General features: G+C 39.4%; 2 protein-coding genes across 4 annotated transcripts in view; one reads left to right on the forward strand and one right to left on the reverse strand.

Moving 5' to 3' along the window:
* si:dkey-191m6.4 (rho GTPase-activating protein 22) overlaps nucleotides 1-6030 on the forward strand; it is a 31068-nt gene extending 25038 nt beyond the window's left edge. The window contains exons 5-10 of the mRNA XM_038735150.1: nucleotides 1665-1872; nucleotides 1959-2091; nucleotides 2332-2405; nucleotides 2488-2609; nucleotides 3150-4182; nucleotides 5023-6030. Coding sequence (XP_038591078.1) covers nucleotides 1665-1872; nucleotides 1959-2091; nucleotides 2332-2405; nucleotides 2488-2609; nucleotides 3150-4182; nucleotides 5023-5245 — 1793 coding nt within the window. The 3' untranslated portion in view covers nucleotides 5246-6030. The remainder of the gene's footprint in view (nucleotides 1-1664; nucleotides 1873-1958; nucleotides 2092-2331; nucleotides 2406-2487; nucleotides 2610-3149; nucleotides 4183-5022) is intronic.
* A 4718-nt stretch (nucleotides 6031-10748) lies between these two features.
* Nucleotides 10749-18822, reverse strand: part of mapk8b (mitogen-activated protein kinase 8b) — a 37938-nt gene continuing 29864 nt past the window's right edge. For 2 of the 3 annotated variants that reach the window (XM_038735151.1, XM_038735152.1), the window contains exons 10-12: nucleotides 18400-18463; nucleotides 16908-16985; nucleotides 10749-15741 (exon numbers count right to left, since the gene is read on the reverse strand). In XM_038735151.1, the coding sequence (XP_038591079.1) occupies nucleotides 15539-15741; nucleotides 16908-16985; nucleotides 18400-18463 (345 nt within the window). In that variant the 3' untranslated portion in view covers nucleotides 10749-15538. Of the gene's footprint in view, nucleotides 15747-16907; nucleotides 16986-18399; nucleotides 18464-18822 lie in introns of all 3 variants that reach the window. The other variant, XM_038735153.1, reaches the window with a different exon arrangement.

Genomic DNA, 18822 nt, shown 5'->3' on the forward strand with positions numbered 1-18822 from the left:
CACAGAGCTAAGCATCCGACTTCCGAAAAATAAATGTCCAGCAATCTTTCAAAAATCCAGAGGGTTGTTTAACATCACTTCCTGCTGTACTGACGGCATTCTATTTTATTATTTACTGTATGAAACAAATGTTTTTGTTCATACACACAATTATATTTTTCTTGTGTCATACAAAATTATATACAGTACACATATAACGACTATGGATTTTTCAAAGATTGTCTGGTATTTATTGTTTAGAATAACTGACTCGAATGAAATGTTATATACATGTGATGCACATACAAGAAGTATATATCTGCATATCTGTCAGCTTTATACAGCAACAATTTGTCAGGACAGTGTGTCTGTTAGCGCCTTTTCTGCCCCCTGGTGGCCAAGACTTGGTTTGTGCAGCTTTAATTTAGAAAAGTGCTTCTGGTTCAGTTGTTGTGCATTTGGAGGGGATGGAGGATAAGGCACAGTGGGGACTAAGTCCTAACCTGATACCCCTATTCAGAGATGTAATGCATTTTCTCTCAGAGACTAGAAAACCATTAATATCAGCAACATTCATATGGAGGTAATCTGTTATTCGCTGGGTAACCTCATGCTGGCTCATGTGTCCAGCCGCCCTCTCAGATTCATGGGGTAGGGGTGTCTGTCTCTCGGCTCTCGGTCCAGAATAGATCTGTCGCCAACTTACAGACCTGTCGTTAACAGCAGCATTGCGGTCACAGCACACTGACCTCCGTCTGCTGCCGTTTGTCTGCACTCCTCAGTCGCTTTCATTCAGGAGTCTGTAAATGCAGGATTCATCTACCAGCTGAGTCAAATGCCTGAACCGGAATGGATGAACTTGGTGAAATGTGGGTTTGGGATGTATGAGAAACGCTCTATGCTGCTGTGCAGCTCCTGTTCTGTCAATTACTACGATTACTGCGAGCTGTCGGCCAGCTGCGACTGCTACAGCCAATCAACAGGTAATAATCAGCAGTGACCAATGAGCCAATCAACCGTGTTTAGCCATCAAGCTGTGTTGCCATTTAGCTACACCATCATTTTTCACTACTTTTAAAAAATTATTTATGAAGGGGTGTCTCCTATATACTGTTTACCAGTGGTGGAATGTAACTAAGTATGCTACATTTGGTACAATTTTGACATACTTGTACATTTTATGTTACTTTTAAATATGATGATTTATACTTTTTACTCCACTACATTTACTTGATACCTTAGTTACTTTTTACATAAAGAAAACCATCAGGCTTATATCATATGATGCAGAACTATATAACCAACCTCCTCAGTAGTATACTCAAATTGGCACAGTATCAGTTTCTAAAAATGACAAATTTGTTGTTAGTAAAAACAGAATAACATAATATTCTATAATTATATAACAATGTGAAAGGAGCTATTCTTTACTTTTGATGTATTAAATACATTGTGCTGATAATACTTGTGTAAATTTACTTAGGTACCCTTTGAATTCAGGACTTTTACTTGTATTTTTTATGCAGTATTTTTAGATCATGGCTTTTCTTTTTTTTCTTAAGTAAAAGATATAAGAACTTCTTCCATCATTGCTGTTTACATATTTTCAGTGGATGCATGAATGAATAATCTGATGGGCCTATACAGCACAAACAAGCAAGCATGTTTCCTCCATCTGTCCCCAGGGATATTTGGACAGCGTTTGGAGGACACAGTGCAGTATGAGAAGAAGTTTGGCCCCCGGCTGGCCCCCCTGCTGGTGGAGCAGTGTGTGGACTTCATCAGGGAGAGAGGTTTAGACGAGGAGGGTCTCTTTCGGATGCCAGGGCAGGCCAACCTGGTCAAAGAGCTGCAGGAGGCCTTCGACTGCGGCGACAAGCCTCTGTTTGACAGGTTTGATGAGTGTTGCTTGGAGCTTTTTAAGAATTAGATGATAGAACGTCCAGTAGACAGCTTTTTTTCTCTGTCCTCTCTTGCAGTAATACAGACATCCACACGGTGGCATCCTTGCTAAAGCTGTACCTGCGAGAGCTGCCAGAACCGGTCATTCCCTTCTCCAAATATGAAGACTTCCTAACGTGCGCACAGCTTTTGGCCAAAGATGAGGAGGAGGTATGTGCAGCATAAATCTCTCTGTGTGTTCATATGTGTTTGTGTCTTTAATGTTTTATCCCCACGGGTAGAGACTGCTTTTTGAGTGATAAGACTTGGTTTTAGAGTTCAGGTTACAAAAAGGTTAAGGCTGGGGTTAGGGTAAGGGGCTAGGGAATACATTATGTCAATGAGATGTCCCCACAGGGATAGAAGAACAAACACGTCTATCTAACAATTGTTCAATATGTCTTTTATCAGGGGGTCCAGGAGCTTGGAAATCAAGTTAGCACTCTACCTCTACCCAACTACAATCTTCTCAAGTATATATGCAAGTAAGTGAGGAAAAAATTTCATCAGTTTTAAAGAATGATGTCTGTTTCTGCTCTCGTTTTTAACTTTGATGCCTCACCTTAGATTCCTTGATGAGGTCCAGTCCCACTGTACTGAGAACAAGATGAGTGTCCAGAACCTCGCCACAGTATTTGGACCAAATATCCTTCGACCCAAGATGGAGGACCCAGTCACTATCATGGAAGGTACGAACGATGCTCACTGACGTAAGGTCCGACCAAAGTCCTGGGCTGGTGTGGTTACACATGGACTGCCAAATTCTCTGAAACGCCTATGGAGACAGCTTATGGTAGAGAAATGAGCATTCATTTCACGGGCAACAGCTCTGGTGGACATTCCTGCAGTCAGCATGCCAATTGCACGTTCCCTCAAAACGACATCTGTGGCGTTGTGCTGTGTGATGGAACTGCACATTGTCGAGTGGCCTTTTATCGTGGCCAGCCTGAGGCACACCTGTGCAATTCGCATGCTGTCTGATCAGCATCTTGATTTGCCACACCTGTGAGGTGGATGGATTATCTCTCTAAAGGAGAAGTGCTCACTAACACAGATTGAAACGGCCTTTTGTGTACATAGAGAAAGTCTTAGATGAGTTTAGCTCATGATGAATGGGGGCAAAAACAAAAGTGTTGTGTTTATAATTTTGTTCAGTGTAAAAACATATTAAACTTTGTATTTGCAGTCCCCTGTAAATTAATCACATCCTGTCTCACTGTATTCCATAGGCACCTCTCTGGTCCAGCACCTGATGACAATCCTCATTAGGGAACACAACCGTTTGTACTCAGGGAGGGAGCAGGAGGGACCCGTTTTACCCCAAACAGAGCTCCCTCTCCAGGGTCATCAGCTCCAGCATCGCAGCCTGGGAGCCTGGATCTCAGAGGAAGACCTACAGAGCTGCTCAGTCTCGGTCCCCGACCAAGAACTACACAGCAGCGCCTCATCTCTGGATGCCAAACTGTGTGCAGCCATCACTCCCACCCAGACACCTAACCTGAACCCTGGACCAAAACTGGGGTCTCCATCTGGGAAAGGGGAGACGGTGGTCAGTCCGAGTAAACAAGCAAAGGCCATTCCCTCCTGGAAATATACTTTTAAGAGCTCCTCGGCGCCTCGTTCCCAGCCGCAAGCCAAGCAAAGCAGCAGTGGCGGCTCTGTGGCTGAAATCACTAGTGTATCATCTGGTGGCGGAGGGGGAGGTGGAAGTGGAGGTAACTGGCTCATAAACGGTTTGTCCTCCTTGAGGGGACACCGGCGCACGTCGTCAGGTGAGCGTTCTGCTCGTGATCGTGACTCATCCGGCTCCTCGCAGAGACTGTCCACCTACGACAATGTCACCTCTTCCTCCAGCATGGGGAGCGTTCCAAGTGTAGCCAGCACACCTTGGTCCACTTCCTCCTGTGAAATCTCCGTCCCTGACTCAGGAAGTGAGCCCTCGGTGAGCCAGAACTGCGGAGCAGTGGGTGAAAGTGGGGAAAAGGGGGAATGGATGGAGAGCCGGAAAGAGATTGACAGAGGAAGGGTGGGAGGGATGACGACAGACCCGAGCTCTGAGCAGGACAGTTGTGAGGCCATGGAGCTGTGCAGCAGCAGCGCAGCCTGCAGCGAGAATGGAAACATGGCTGTGGCAGCCAGGGTGCCGTCCATTGTCATGTCTGAGGATGGAGACGGGACTAATCTAACATTGAGCACTCTGGTGGAAGGACTGAAGGACGAGTTGAGGAAACAGAAGACCGCATATGAGTCCAGAATCCAAAAGTAAGTCTGTGTTCTGGTGATCCCAAAATTTTGTGTGTAGATTCTCTTATGGTGCATGTTGTCTAGTAAATAAAACAGTCAATTCTAACTTTTACTAACTTTGGGGTCCCCAGTTTGGAACCACTCTGCTGTACAAAAACAACCAGCTAGCTTTCTTATCACGTGGTTAAACATGTAAGTGCTACTATGTATTATCTATTATATAGTTCTGGACCAGGAGTACATTTACATTCACAGGCAATGGGGAATACAAACAAAGTGGACCCAACCCAATCACGCTCTAGTCCCCTAATGGATCAAGCTTCAAAAACACTTTCCCCATGCTCCCTGTCTATCTCAACTGCAAAATATCCAAAAAAGGTCGAAATGTCAACAAAATGTTGCCAAACTGGCTAACTTGGTGGGACTGTGACATGATGACTTAGATTTGTATTATATCATCATTCATTTAGTGTAAATCTTCTCCTGTATGCTTGCTTGTGAGTGCTTGCTACCATACTTGCTGGCAGTTTTGTATTCCTCTTTGTATTTCCTGTAAGCTGAGGATATTATCTCAATAGCACAATTTATTTTTGGGCAACCAGGTAACTGAAATATACCCACCCACTATATACCCAACTTGAACCAAAACTATTACAATGATTAGATTTCAGTAAAGGTAAGTGAGTGAATTTTTTGGGGTGAACCGGCCTTTAAGATGGTTGCATTTCTATGTGAAAAAACTTGCCTAGTGCAGCTTTAAATTTTGTTGTACTGCCACCAAAGCAATTCATAATGTAGCAAAAGGCTAAAGGTGATTCAATGACCTTTGCTTTCTGTCTGTGATGTGTCTCCCCTCAGACTGGAGCAGTCGAGTGCTGCTCTGAGTGCACAGATGGAGCGTTTGGAACAAGAGATGGAGCAGGAAAGGAAGAAGCAACGCATGCTGGAGATCAAACTACGAAACTCGGAACGGGCACGGGAGGATGCAGAGAACCGCAACCGGCTTCTAGAGAAAGAAATGGAGGATTTCTTTTCCACACTGGGAGATCTGGCCCTGGGTGCAAGGACTAGTGACATTTGATATGCCAAAGCCACTTTGTCAGTGGCCAAAATTGTCAGGGTTTATATTTCAATTGTTGGGTGTCTTTCAAGGGCTTGCGCCCTCTTTGGTGCATGAGGGTAGTCCTTCAAAAGAATAATAATATTTGTGTACATTTAAACCCAAAAGAAAATGGAATATGGAGATGACAGAGGAAATTCTTAAGGAAGCAAATATCAAATTGGGACTGTCTGTGTGGTCCTTGTCAGAATCATGTCCAGTGAGCACTGAGGGGTGTTTGGCTTTCTTACGCATGCTTGAAATGGAACATTAAGATAAAAAGATGGCGCTTTAGTGATTACACTCTCTTAATGAGTCCAGGGTTTGTCTTGTCAAGGCAGTATTTTGACAGTTCAGGTGCCTGACTAGTGGAACATAAAGTAATTTCTCTGACATTCTCTATACTGGAGAGCACTGACTTCTTCAACCACTACTTTACAAGGACATTATGTGAATGAATTTCTTTCTGAGGCTGCAATACTTGTTAGAGATGTTAATGTTACATGCAGACAGCTGACTGATATTTATCTTTATCTAATACTTATCTTGAAGTAATAGTGCTGCTGCATTTTGGGAAATATACTTATTTGCTTTGTTGCCAAGAGTTAGATGAAAAGTTTGATCCTACTCTCATGTCTGTAGGACACAGGTGTCATTTACACTGGGGATGCTGGGGACAGGTCCCCACCACTTTTTAAAGCATAATTTGTTTAAAAAAAAAACAGGTTCTGAAATATAGCTTGAAGTTAAATAGCAAATGAAAATGCCTTTAGACAGGTTTATTTTCACATTAAGAAAACATGCAATGCAATTAAAATATAGAAGAAACAAATGAAAAAAAAGTAACTTAAGCTTAAAAAAACAAGCCACCGATTATAAAATGACCCAGGAACGTGCACGCACCAATCAGTAACTTTAACAACTTCTTGACACAGTTTCTTTTTGACCAAGTTTTCTGTTCTCTTCCTTTGAACATGAAAAAAGAGGAGGGAAGACTAAATCATGCCTACATACGTGTTGCTGCAATAAGGATATTACATGAGAAAAGTTGATCTACAGGAGAAACTGATCTGAAAGCAACACAGAATGCCTGAGAGCTGCACTACATTATATTCTATTATATATTTTGAAATGTCACGTGCCACCTGAATTTTGTGTTTCCTTTTACATAAATAAAATATTTCCACCATAAATCGGTGCAGGAAACGTTCACCAGAATGCAGGAAATTAAGTGTTTAAAGATCAAAATTTCCTGGGGGAGGTCCCCCCAGATCCAGATATCTCGGCATTGAGGAACACTTAAGGATGTTTTCGTCTCCTTCTTGAGAACCTAATATCGCCTATCGTGATGTCTCGTGAGATAATTGTCTCTTCGTACCCCTAATCTGAGCCCCTATGTCCCCACCACTTTTCAAGACAAGCCCTTGCTGTAGGATACATACTGTACAGTAAAGGTACAGCTAGCAGCCGGTTAGCCTAGCTTAACACAGAAGAGACAGAAAACAAGGGGAAAGAGCTAGGCTGGCATTGTCCAGGGTATCTTGTTTGTTTAATTCTTAAAGAGAACAAAGTGTAAAAATTACAAGCTATGGTTTTAATGTGAGTTCCACTCTTAAAAATAAATAACTTTTTCACTTTGGCAGTACTAGGCTAAGTTTTCTCACTGGATTGTATCTTTATGTTAAGCTAGGCTCACCAACAACTTGCTGTAGTAAAATAATGTTATATTCACATTTATCTTACAGACATGAGTTTGGTACCAATCTTCTCATCTAACACTAAGCAAGAAAGAAGATAAAACTGTTTCTCAAAATGTTAGCTATTTCTTTAACTGTAGGGTCAGTTCAACTAAATTTAAAAATCACATATTTTCTCACTTGCCTGTAGAAATTGCTTTTGGCCAGGTTTTGAAGTTGTTTGAAGTTCTGCAGGTTATCCAGAGTAACAGGTTTACTTATTCTGAATAATGTAGTTTTTAATGCTGTGAGCACCAGCATCAAAATCCAAATCACCTCCATTTTATTAGGTTCGGTGGCTGAAAACTTAGGGGGATATCTCAAAACCTGCGCAAATAAAACCAAAAATGTTTGCATGGCTAGACAACATTAGGGGTAATTAATAAAATCTGTTGTTGTTGGGTTTTTTTTAAATCAAAACTGTACAACTGAACAACTGAACTTTAGCATTAGTTCCTCCATTTGCATTTATCTGTGTCATGTGTTTGTACCACAGATGTGTTTCATTGTGGAATCAAATGTGTATATCACACAAAAATAGGTTCAGAAAACTTGTCCAAAAGTTCCTTTTAGAGCAAAACTGGAGCAGTAATAGGTGGAACCTCCGCAATAGCTGCCTCTGTACTTTCCTTTTCCTCAGGCCCTTCCAGTGCCTCTCTTGTCACCATCTACATGGTTTCCATTTGATGGCAAAGCCTCAGTCTGCGGTTCACTCCGATCCTCACAGATGTCAATATACCTTTAATGTACAGATAATACAACATAACAAGTATTCAAGCATTTACAACTTAGCGCATGCTGCCTAGGACACAGGACACGTGGCTCAGTAGGTGAAGGCCATTTGCAGTACACAGTAAATACCAAAGCTGGACCACCTCAGCTGTTCGCTCACTAAAGATCAGAATGGCCTGCCTGGAAGCCATGGTGATTTTGGCACATGAAGCTGAACACTGCCCTCAAAGAAACAATGGAATTTCCTGGTTGTGCCTTCAGGGAAGTGTTTTTAAATAGGAAAAATGTAGTGTTGCTTGCTTGTCCAGAGATGTAGAGATGTAGTGCATATATTCGCGCATAGTACACACAGTGGCTGCATTATTTTTATTTTTATTATATGGCAACAAACTGCTGAAGATAAATAACTTGATCTCCCTAGAAGGTGCCAACACTCGTGAAAGTGATTTGTGAATTGAATGGAAGTTCTGAATTAAGAATGTATTCTTGTAGTGAATGTAATGTGTTGTTGATGAAACCAGCCCTATGAAAAAAAACGACTACCAGAGGGGGAAAAATATATCATCACTGGTGGTGTTCAGTTCATCTGGTTCTGCAACCCACATTTTGACCCCAGTTGTCTTACTTTTAATTCAAATCTTGGTAATACTGGACAGGTGATGTATTATGCGATGCATCACACAGACCTACATCAAATTTCCAAAATGAAGAGTTGCAGTTATCTTTTGTTGAGAATTGCATGTGATTACATTGTTTAAAATGTCTTTTTTAGAATTTCCAAAAGTGGTTTAGGTGACACTTACTTCTTAAAGGGCCTGACAAACAGTATAATTACAAGTGAAAGTGTGCTTTTGGTTAGACAATGTGACTGTATTTTTCTTTTTTATATTTTATAAAGAAACATAAAGCCAATGTTATTGTAACCCTCTTTAATTGCACAGGTTTACAAGATAATTGTCCTTTACGGCCTTTTGACTACCACTACTAGAGTTAACAATATGATGGTCTAAATCTATTGCAGGTTCTTTTATTTCATCAGTGTCATTTACTTCCCTTTATGTATGTCTCATGACTAAAGCTAAATGTTTCTTGCTCTGCTGATCATCTATGGTGCTTATTTATTATGGATTTCCACTATTGTAATGAATGGACATGTATGGGAATAAAGGTGACAAAGATCATCTGTAAGACTTTAGTGAACCTGTGTTCTTGGAATTTTTGATCTGAAAAAGGAACACCAAACTATAACTCGACAGTAAAAAGGACAAAGGGACATTTGTTCTTACTGAAGAATAAATCATTAAAGGTGCCGTAGAATACTAATTTTCAGGTTCATTCTTGTATATAAGGTTTCTACTATAAAATGTTTACATTTTTAATGTAAAAAACCCCCACAATTTTCTCATACTGTCCATTCCTTCAGTACCTCTTTTCACCCTCTGCTTGAACACACTGTTTTAGCTCCTGTCTCTTTAAGGCCCCCCTCCCTGAAAGCCTACTTGCTTCTGATTTGGCCAGCTTTCACGAGCACTGCAGAGGGGTGGGGCCTAGTAGCACAGAGCTGAATCAGTGTGAAGGAAAGACCTGCTATGCGACACTAGGCCTCACTGATAACTGTACAAAAACACAACTTTAAACTTTATACACTGGTTTTGGTGAAACTGGAGAAAATTTGATGGAGAAAATATTGTCTGGGTTTCCCTCTGATGTCCTCCGGCTGCTCTGCCTCCACTTTTGGTGATTCAGAGTTTGTACGCTGCTGGTTACTTTAGCCGCTAACTACTATCAATAGTCCTGCTAGCTACTCAGTTAGCCGTGCAGCTAGCTGTCCTATTGCTGATTCTGCCTGGACTGGAAGCTTGGTGCTCCTGGGTTGTGTTGGTGTTTATATCTCTAACATTAGTACAGAAGCTTTGGACCGCAGGTTCAGAGACAATTGATAGCAGCTACCATTAGCACCAGCTAGCAGTTACTGTAGTGTTAGCAACAAGTAAAGCTATCTGTCTATCAAGAAACTTTATAAATCACAGAGCTGAGGCATGCGCAAGATTTATATGAAGGAGGAAACAATGGAGATTGAGGCTCACAGTATGTCAGTTCCATGTACTGAACTATTTTTATTTAACTATACCAAGGTAAATACATTTTTCCATTCTATGGTACCTTTAAAACAGGGTCAGAAATAGACAGTCATTAAGTAATTTTTAAAACAGCTGGGCACTGAAAACATTACTCAAACAGGAGTAAATGCATGTGTAAGGGACTGTTTCAGTGGTGGACTAATACACATTTGTGCTAAACTACAGTGCAAGTGTTCATTGTAATGACGAAGTATGTCCTCCCAGTGCAACAGTGTCTCTTCGATGTTCTTTTACACAACAATGAGGCACTTTGGCACAGAGCAAAAAGCTTGTCAGGCTTTGGCAAAACAGCCAATACTAGTTAAATGCATTCACTGCTGGTTTATTTTGTTGAATTTAAACAAAAAAAAAAAAGAAAAATATTGATAACCACCCTTATCCTTTAACCTGGACCAGCAAAAAAGCTATTTCAGGGTGTAAATAACCATTTTAAGCAATGAACTCTGCTTTTTTAAATAGATATTTACTAATGACCTGACACACTGTCATCAATCAAGTGTTTAAGTGAAATGGCACACCGGTTCACCGTAGTATTTAACACTTTGGCAGCTTCCATACATTAAAAAAAAATGATGCGTGTTTCAGGTACACCCTTCAGCTTCTTTGAAAGAAACGCTTCTGGTTGTCAGATTGTCCTTTGGCGGATCTAGCCTCTGTATTGTGTCAGTGCTGACTTCATCTTGCATAAGCAGGTTTAAAACAAAACAAACCCTCATAACCACTAAAGACATCACAAAGGTTCCCAAATCAAAAGTGGAGCCATTAAATGTATGAATTACCTCCTTTATGCAACCTACTGGATTAGTCAATGTTAATGTTGTTGGTTAATGTTGATGACTTGTTACTACAGGAAAGAAGACGACATACAACCATAAATCAAACTGAATTTCTTTTATTTGCATTACATTTTTTATTTATTTATTTTTTAAGATGTGGCATCATCAGATCCCAGTGCATGTATTCTAGTAGTGCACTTCTTCGTTGCGGTTTTTCGGAACTCGCAGATCCAGGAATTCTTAAAACTACTTGCATGGCTGGATTCACTAGCAAACATTACAAACCAGCACCATACATATAATGATTTCTTGTAGGTATTTACTAATTTTTTGTGTTTATTAACATTATTGTCCTTACCACATTCCAAATCAAAATCTGTTAGTCATGTTGTGACTCAAAGCACTTTCTGTCTCTGCGTCAAACCTTGGCCAATAGATTTGTTTGGTGGGTAAGACTGATTACGTAACATCATGACTATAAACAAGTCACAGAAATAAAAACTGATCTTATTCATAAAAAAAAAGAAAACATGGATTGACAGTACCAAACATTTTCTTTACCTTCAGGAGAAAGCTAACAAAGGCTAGGCCCATCACATACTACTAGCACAGTTTGCTGAAGGTATTGCACATTTAGTTTAAAAACAAAACAAAAATGAACAAAAAATACATATAACAATTCTCTTACTTCTAGGTGAAGTATACATAATGTACAAAACTAGAAGTCTGTTGAAACCGACAGTACACTTTCAAATAAATAAATAATGGAATCTGTTATTCACACGTCTTCGATAGCTAATTCTGCAGGCGACTAAGTATATGCAAGAACTGGCAGAAATTCAGCGTGAGGTAGTTCATCAAAGCAGACTTAAATCAGAATGACATTTTTGGAGAGATGCAGTAATTATAAAAAAGCAACAACAACCTAAAAAGAAAACAAAAATACTCCAATTAAAGTCCCTAATGTTGGGCTAAGAAAATTAAGAGCACTTTAGACAACAGTGTTTTTCTGATTAGTTTAGCTAATATGACAAATGGGCTAATATAACAAATGGATACATACCACTTACTTTCCCTCTGCTATTACTGCCTTCTTACAGATCTGACACTGCTTGAGTTCAAGTTTTTACTTGTCTGTCAAAATACTCCTATACTCCTGACTGCAGATTGAATTTAGTGTGGTGATGTACTAACCTGGCTCTGCAGTTGCTACCACTGCATTTTACTAGCAAATTCGTGATTCTCAGTGATTACCAAACCTTTCCTTTTAAATTCTGGTGACTGCAAAGAGAGCAGGGGCCACTGGCACCAGCTGTTCGTAACTTCAAACTTAGCCTAGTACATACGTGTTTCTAAGGTGGAGATTTATGGATCACAAAATTAAAATGGGTTGCACCAAATAAACTACATCATACATAGAGTTAATAAATATTTGCACCCAGCAACCACCAGGTTTAACTGTTGCATAAGTGACAAAGCTAACATTACCTTGCTAATATATAAATTTTTAACTGTTGCCTAGCTCAGTGACAAAGCTAACATTTGCTTGCTAATATATTAAATGTTGAGTAGCTCAGTGACAAAGCTAACGTTTGCTTGCTAATATATTAAATGTTAACTGTTGTGTAACTCGGTGAAAAAGCTAACATTTGTTTGCTAATAAATTAAATCTTAACGGTCGTGTAAGTGACAAAGCTAATGATTTCTTGCTAATATATTACCTGTTTAAAGCGAACTGAAGAGTAAAAGACAAACAAGACATATGGTCAACACTGACCATACACTTGATAAAATGCTGTTTAATAATGATGTAAATTGGGAAGGGTTTTACAAATTAAAGATTAATTCTACAAATAAACACAAATTACCTCAAATTACGAAACATTATGCTAATAATGATAGACTTAATGACCACATAAATTGAGTGTAAGTGACGTATTTCTTGTTTTGAAACACATTGTCGCACTTTCTGTATGCATTTATAAATAAAACAAAAACAAAGTCATACCTACATTTACAAAAAGGACTGGCTGTTACATTTAGTATATAAATATGGTTAAGCCTACTATAACTGTAAATTTTGGAATTTACGCATTGCCAAGGTTTCTACTCACTAAGACATTCCTTAGGTTTTAATGGTGCAACACGATTTACTAAATCTCTAGTTTGAAACTAGCAAGCTGTTACTAATAACTTGGGCGCACACACACACTCTCTCACACACACACACACACACACACACACAGTAATGGATTTGCGAACTGCTGGTGCAAGTCCAGAACAGAGAAGGAGACATAATACAGGATAAATTTAGAAATCATGCCGTTAAATAAATGGTTACGTCTGTGGTTAGCCTTACATATTTGGCGCACCATAACATGCTGCGTAAGTACAGTACAGCACAGAGCAACAGTACAAAGACAACCTTTCTTGCAAACTTTCTAGAAAAATGTCTTTATCAAAGACCAAGACATTGTTAACTTGTTTGGACAGTACAATACATCCTAACTCTGCCTCTTGTAGAAAGGAAGTTTGGTTATGCAAACATTTCTATCAGGCAGAATGCGCTGCGTTAAACCTCAACAGGCTGAGCAAAAATTTTAAATTGAATATAGCACGGACTCTTGTTTTATTAATTTATGACCATGACATTCATGATCGTCAGCAAACATTCACACAACTTGCCTGGATAGCTAATATGGCTCGTTTAAACTTGAATAACTATGGTTCAAGCGATTTTTCAGCTAGTACCACAAGTGTTACATAACTTTAAACTTAAAACCGCATTTGCCAGAAACACAGTGGTTGTGTGGCTCTGCCTCTCGGATATGTCTTCATAATTGAAGCATCAACTTGCCTTCCAACAGGAAACAGTATCCAAAAACACCACAAAATACTGACAATAATTCAGTTCACTCATTAAGTTTCAGCCAGTAGTTGAATTTTAAAATACCTATTCTGTTCATTCTTCTTTCTTACTATCATAACATTAAATTAGTACTCAAAGAAAAGCCAGAAAACTGTTATTAACCTATATTTTGGTTGCTGTCACTGCAAAGAAACACTTCTTTTTACTTTGATGAAAGACCTTGATAAAACTGCCTTTTCTTCTGAAATTACTTAAACACATGCTTAAGCATCTTAACGTATACGCATATCACCTTCTTGCCCTGCAAAGACACCACAGTCTCTTGCTCAAGGGTCAAAAATCAAAACAAGTAGAAAAATATACAATACATTTGTGAGAACTACAACCCCATCATACATCATTGGTTTGATATGGAAACTACTGTTGTTATCCAGACGCCATAAAACCCAAGACTAATGAAGACACTTCCTCCCAGGTACTCAGGAATGAATGACAAACAACAGGCACTTTTCCTTTCAAAGCAAAATCAAAAACAGTCAAAAAGGGCACTATTATTGCATACCATAAGAATATTTTGTTTTCTTTTGACTCTGGTTGTTTGTGCTGCTGTTTAACATGCTAAGTTTCAGGTGCTTTGAGTTTTATTCATAATTGCAGGCAAGTCTGGTACACAAAGTGTTTTGCCATCTTTTAGAAAAACCACTTTCAAATTTCCAGATTCACAAAAGCACATTACTAATAACAGGATCTGGTAGTAGGAGGCAGACATCTTTTCACACTGTTCCATCAGGCTGCAGAATCACTATCGCTCCAAGAAACCCAATATCAACACGTTCACATGCGTTCTGAATATCACAATTCCCTACTTGACTGAAGCACATTCGACATAACACCGTCACCGATTTTACAACCTCACACAACTTTACATCTCAAAAGAAAAAACTCCCAAAGCGCGACAAAAAACATTCTCAAGTCCAAAACTTGTAGCAATACCTCGCTGTCAGAGCAAGCCAGTGGAGAACGTAAAAGAGCTCCGTGTATCCAGTCCTCCAAAGCAACTACCACTCAGTTTCATGTCACACAGCCTGTTGCAGACAAGAGGAAGAGGTACTTCACAGGACTTAAAAATACAGAAGACAGAAATTTCCATGTTATCTTGCAGGACTTAACTTTGCCATTATCATATCCATTATCAATCCCTTAGCTTAAATGTTGAAGGTAAAATTAATCATATGGTGAGTGAAAATCATTTTAAAAAATCCTATCACGTCTAGAACAGGAAGTGAAGAATGAGCAAAAAATTAAAAATCTGTAGGAAGTAGGAAGTAGTAGTGACTCACAAGAAAAAAACATTTTTACAAGTAAATCTACATGATCTTAGTTTAAAAAAATTGGATATGTCGTATGCATTTAAACCAATATCCATATTAGGCAAGACAAAATATATAAGGGGAGTACTAAGACCATACATTTGTCAAATCAATTATGTTTCAATGGCTCACTGCAAACTTGTATCGAAGATAAAACTACATCTACCATAAAATCTGTACAAACTCAATCTACATTTATATGGCAAGTTGTAAAAGCCGTAGCTTACAGGTGAAACAAATGACTTTCAACAGAAAAAATAGATCACATTAAAACATTTTACAGATATTTCTTTATATTCTCACTGTCGGTCAATATAAACCGGAACATAGTGAAATCATAAAAATTCTCGTCATCTTCTTAGGTTTATGAAAAATTAAGAAATGCCACAATAAATTACAGCTAGGACTCAAACAAAAAGAAATCCTAAAATCCAAAAAAAGACTAACTGTAATTCAAAAAAGACAAAATGTCTGTCCTTTCAGAAACCAAAATATTTCTCAAACAGCTAGCTGGCTAATCGCTACACTACTGAAGACAAGCACAGAGAGGAGGTTGGGGGACGCAAATGCAAGGGGCGGGGCTAGGAGCCAGTGTCGGCATGTGGTCGGGCGAGGCCCAGGACCAGGGCCACGGGGAGGTGTAGATGATAGTCATCTGCAGCAGCCCAGGGGGCCGGTGGCTGTAGAAGCAGCAGCAGCGGCGGCAGCGGCGGCAACAGCGTCGGGGCCGGCCGTCTCCAGGCTGCTGTCGGTGTCGGTCAGGGTCGGGTCGGTGGACATGGAGGAGACGTCGTTGATGGAAGTGTAGGAGGGCGTGGAGGTGTGGTGCTGGGGGCTGCTGCTCACGGTTGCACCTGTGCTATGTGAAACAGGAAAAGGCCCAAGGTCAGCCATCGAAGTGAACGCGCTGCTGAACTTTTGTCAAATTGTGGTTAAGTTAACTAAGTCTAGGTAATGCAAGTGAGATGGTGCTCTTTTACCTTGTATTCAATGATGCGTGTGCTACGTTTCACAGTATAATCTAAGCTGTAATGTACATTTTACCTGCAACCACAGTGAGTTAACAAGATCGTTTTCCGTGTTAGGTGTTCAAGACAAGGAAAGATTAGACAGTGGTAGGCATGGCCCCATTTACTGTTATTTTCTTCATGAGCTCTCTGGTGTTTCACAAGATCCACATTTTGAACTCACATCAATGTAATAATATCACAGCCAATGAATGACTCCCACAGTTCATCCTCATTTATACAGCTCATGAAAATGTGTCAAGGTGCACTTGTTTTTTATTTATGGGAGATTTGGGGTCTCAAGTCCAACCCACTTGCATGTCTTTGGACTGTGAAAACTAAAGGAATGCACAAGACATTTTATTAAATAAGGATTGGCTTCTTGTATTGATGTCACTGAGCAGACATGGTGCACCACATCAGGATAATATTTGGGGTAAAAAAATTATTTAAAACAATACATTTGGCAACTACTTCTCTTTACTGTTTTCACATACCAAATTAAAAGTAATGAAATTAAAACAATGTAAACAGGCCAGAGTCTCAGAGGACTGGTTTGGCAATTACATAGATCAGAGACAGTTTATTGTGCAATTATATTATGCCATATATGTTATGCTGTATAAATATTCTGCTTAATAATGCTGCGTCACTTGTAGATTTATGCCAAACCTAAGCAGGGTCATAACAAACCATGTAATACATGTCTAACTAGACACATAAGTATGCTAATTTAGTCACTCTCCAGCCCACGTACAGTATGACTCCATTAGAGGAATTACCAAAATTTAGTAAGCACAAAGATGAGCGTGAGTGTAAAACACCTTTTCGACAGAAAAGTTATAACCACATGAAATGCAGAGCTGTAACAGTGCACTGGTGATTGTTTTATGGGCACAGGGTGTGCTGCATGTCACAATCTTGACTGTTTCCACATCTTCAAGAGGTAAAAAGCTCCCTTTAACATGCAATCTCTCTCACACATACCCACAGACACACAAAACTCCACTAACCTATGGACGCCGGCTGTCCCCTGATGACACCATTCTTTGTCCTCTCTTCCCAATCCAACACTTCTTTGTATATCAACTCTGTAACAAACACCACACAATCATCACAGTAAGGAGGAGAGAAGAAAAGAGGGTGACAGAAGCATCACACAGCGACCTCATTAGAAAACATCTGATTTTTTTCAGATTAATTTTGAAGTTTACTCATTACGACTACTCTATTATGGCAAAAATCCTAATCACGATAATTTGGTCAACACTGATTACTGATTGACTATCGGAAACATCATGCATTTTTTTAACTTTCCAACATCATTAACTTAAAACAGCATGTCAATATTTTACAAGCACAGCCCAGGTAGAGCAACTACACCTGGTGTTGTATAAGAATAAATAATGTCTAACTTGTTAAGCTATCACTACAGGAAAAGTCCACAAGCTGCTAGGCTAATTGTGTAAAGTGCCACAGGCTTAAGATAATAATGGTGACTAGCAAGTTGTAGCAGTTAAAACCCCTGCCATAGCTGTAAAGGAAAGGTGTGCACTAGATTTATGACACAAGACAAAATAAGTGTCATTGCAAACTGGCATGTGGAACAATTGTCGTTTTATATCGATTATCTTGTTTTTATGATCACTGTAAGCCAAAATCATAAACTCAGATTAAAATTTGATTAATTGCAAAGCCCTACTACTCATCACCATTTTGTTCTTCAGTCATTTTCTATAACTATGATCTGTTTTCTACTACTTTGGGAACTTAAAAAACTGCCAATTACTAAGATCTAAGAAGAGGAAGATATGTGTGTGTGGAATCCAGAAACACCAACACGTCACACTCCAGGTGTGAATCTCCTGCCTTTGTTAACACTCTGTCAGCACTGAGGAGGAGGAGGAAGAGGTTTAAATGGAGCATCTGCATGAAGGAGGCACTTCTTCTTCGTAAGTAATTTTCAGTTTACATGTTTCATTTAAGTAACATTATTTGTAATCCAAACGGCATCTGTGAGATGCAGTTCTATGCTGATGATACTCCACTATATGCTCCACTGAAATCCAGTAATAATCACATATCCCATACTTTGCCTGTTTTTGAGCTGTTAAGTGTTATCTCTTCCACAAGCACAGATAAACAAGTTAGCATATGTATATAAAAATACCACTGATTAACTTTACAGTATAATATTTGATTTTCTACAAGATTTTTTACAGATAATCTGTAATTACAACTAAAATGTCACATTTCAGGCAGGACATGTATGCAACATGTGCCTCAATCCTAGTGTAACATTAGGACTGGCCATCAGACATTAGTGCATTTATGAATTCAGACTATGCAGAGGAAAACATGCATATGAGTTAGAGAGTGAAGATTCAATGTCCTGCAGGCTACAAAGTACGAGCATAAACCAAACATTATGCAACACACTGCAAAAAGCTAAGTACTTGTGACAGCTTATCAAAGAGGAGAGGAGTAACAGAGGATGTTTCCTACCTTTCCACTCCTCCACTGTGTGCTCTCTCTCATCCAGCTGCTTGTCTGTGATCGCGGGTGGTGGCTGGAAATACAGACAGACACGTGTTATCTATATATTTCAACAGATGCTCATTATTAACACACACAGACACACACACACACACACACACACACACACACACACACACAGACACACACACTAAATGATGTTAAGAATCAAATTTAAAAAGGTCCATTTTGTATTCTTTACTGATACTGCCATTTACACAACCTGTAGCTTTTGCATGTCTGTTTGTAACTATGTCTAAATACCAGATCTGAGCTTTCAGTAATTTGCCACTGTGAGCTTAATGCACATTTTCATTCAAACTAAGCACTACAGCAGGAGAAACTCAGCAGTAGCACCCAGCTCACACTGAAAACCTACTGACTCAGCTAACT

The sequence above is a fragment of the Micropterus salmoides genome, unplaced genomic scaffold (genome assembly GCF_014851395.1).
Source record: "Micropterus salmoides isolate LMB-PRFRI ecotype aquatic unplaced genomic scaffold, ASM1485139v1 Ms_hic_scaffold_21, whole genome shotgun sequence".
Lineage (NCBI taxonomy): Eukaryota > Metazoa > Chordata > Actinopteri > Centrarchiformes > Centrarchidae > Micropterus > Micropterus salmoides.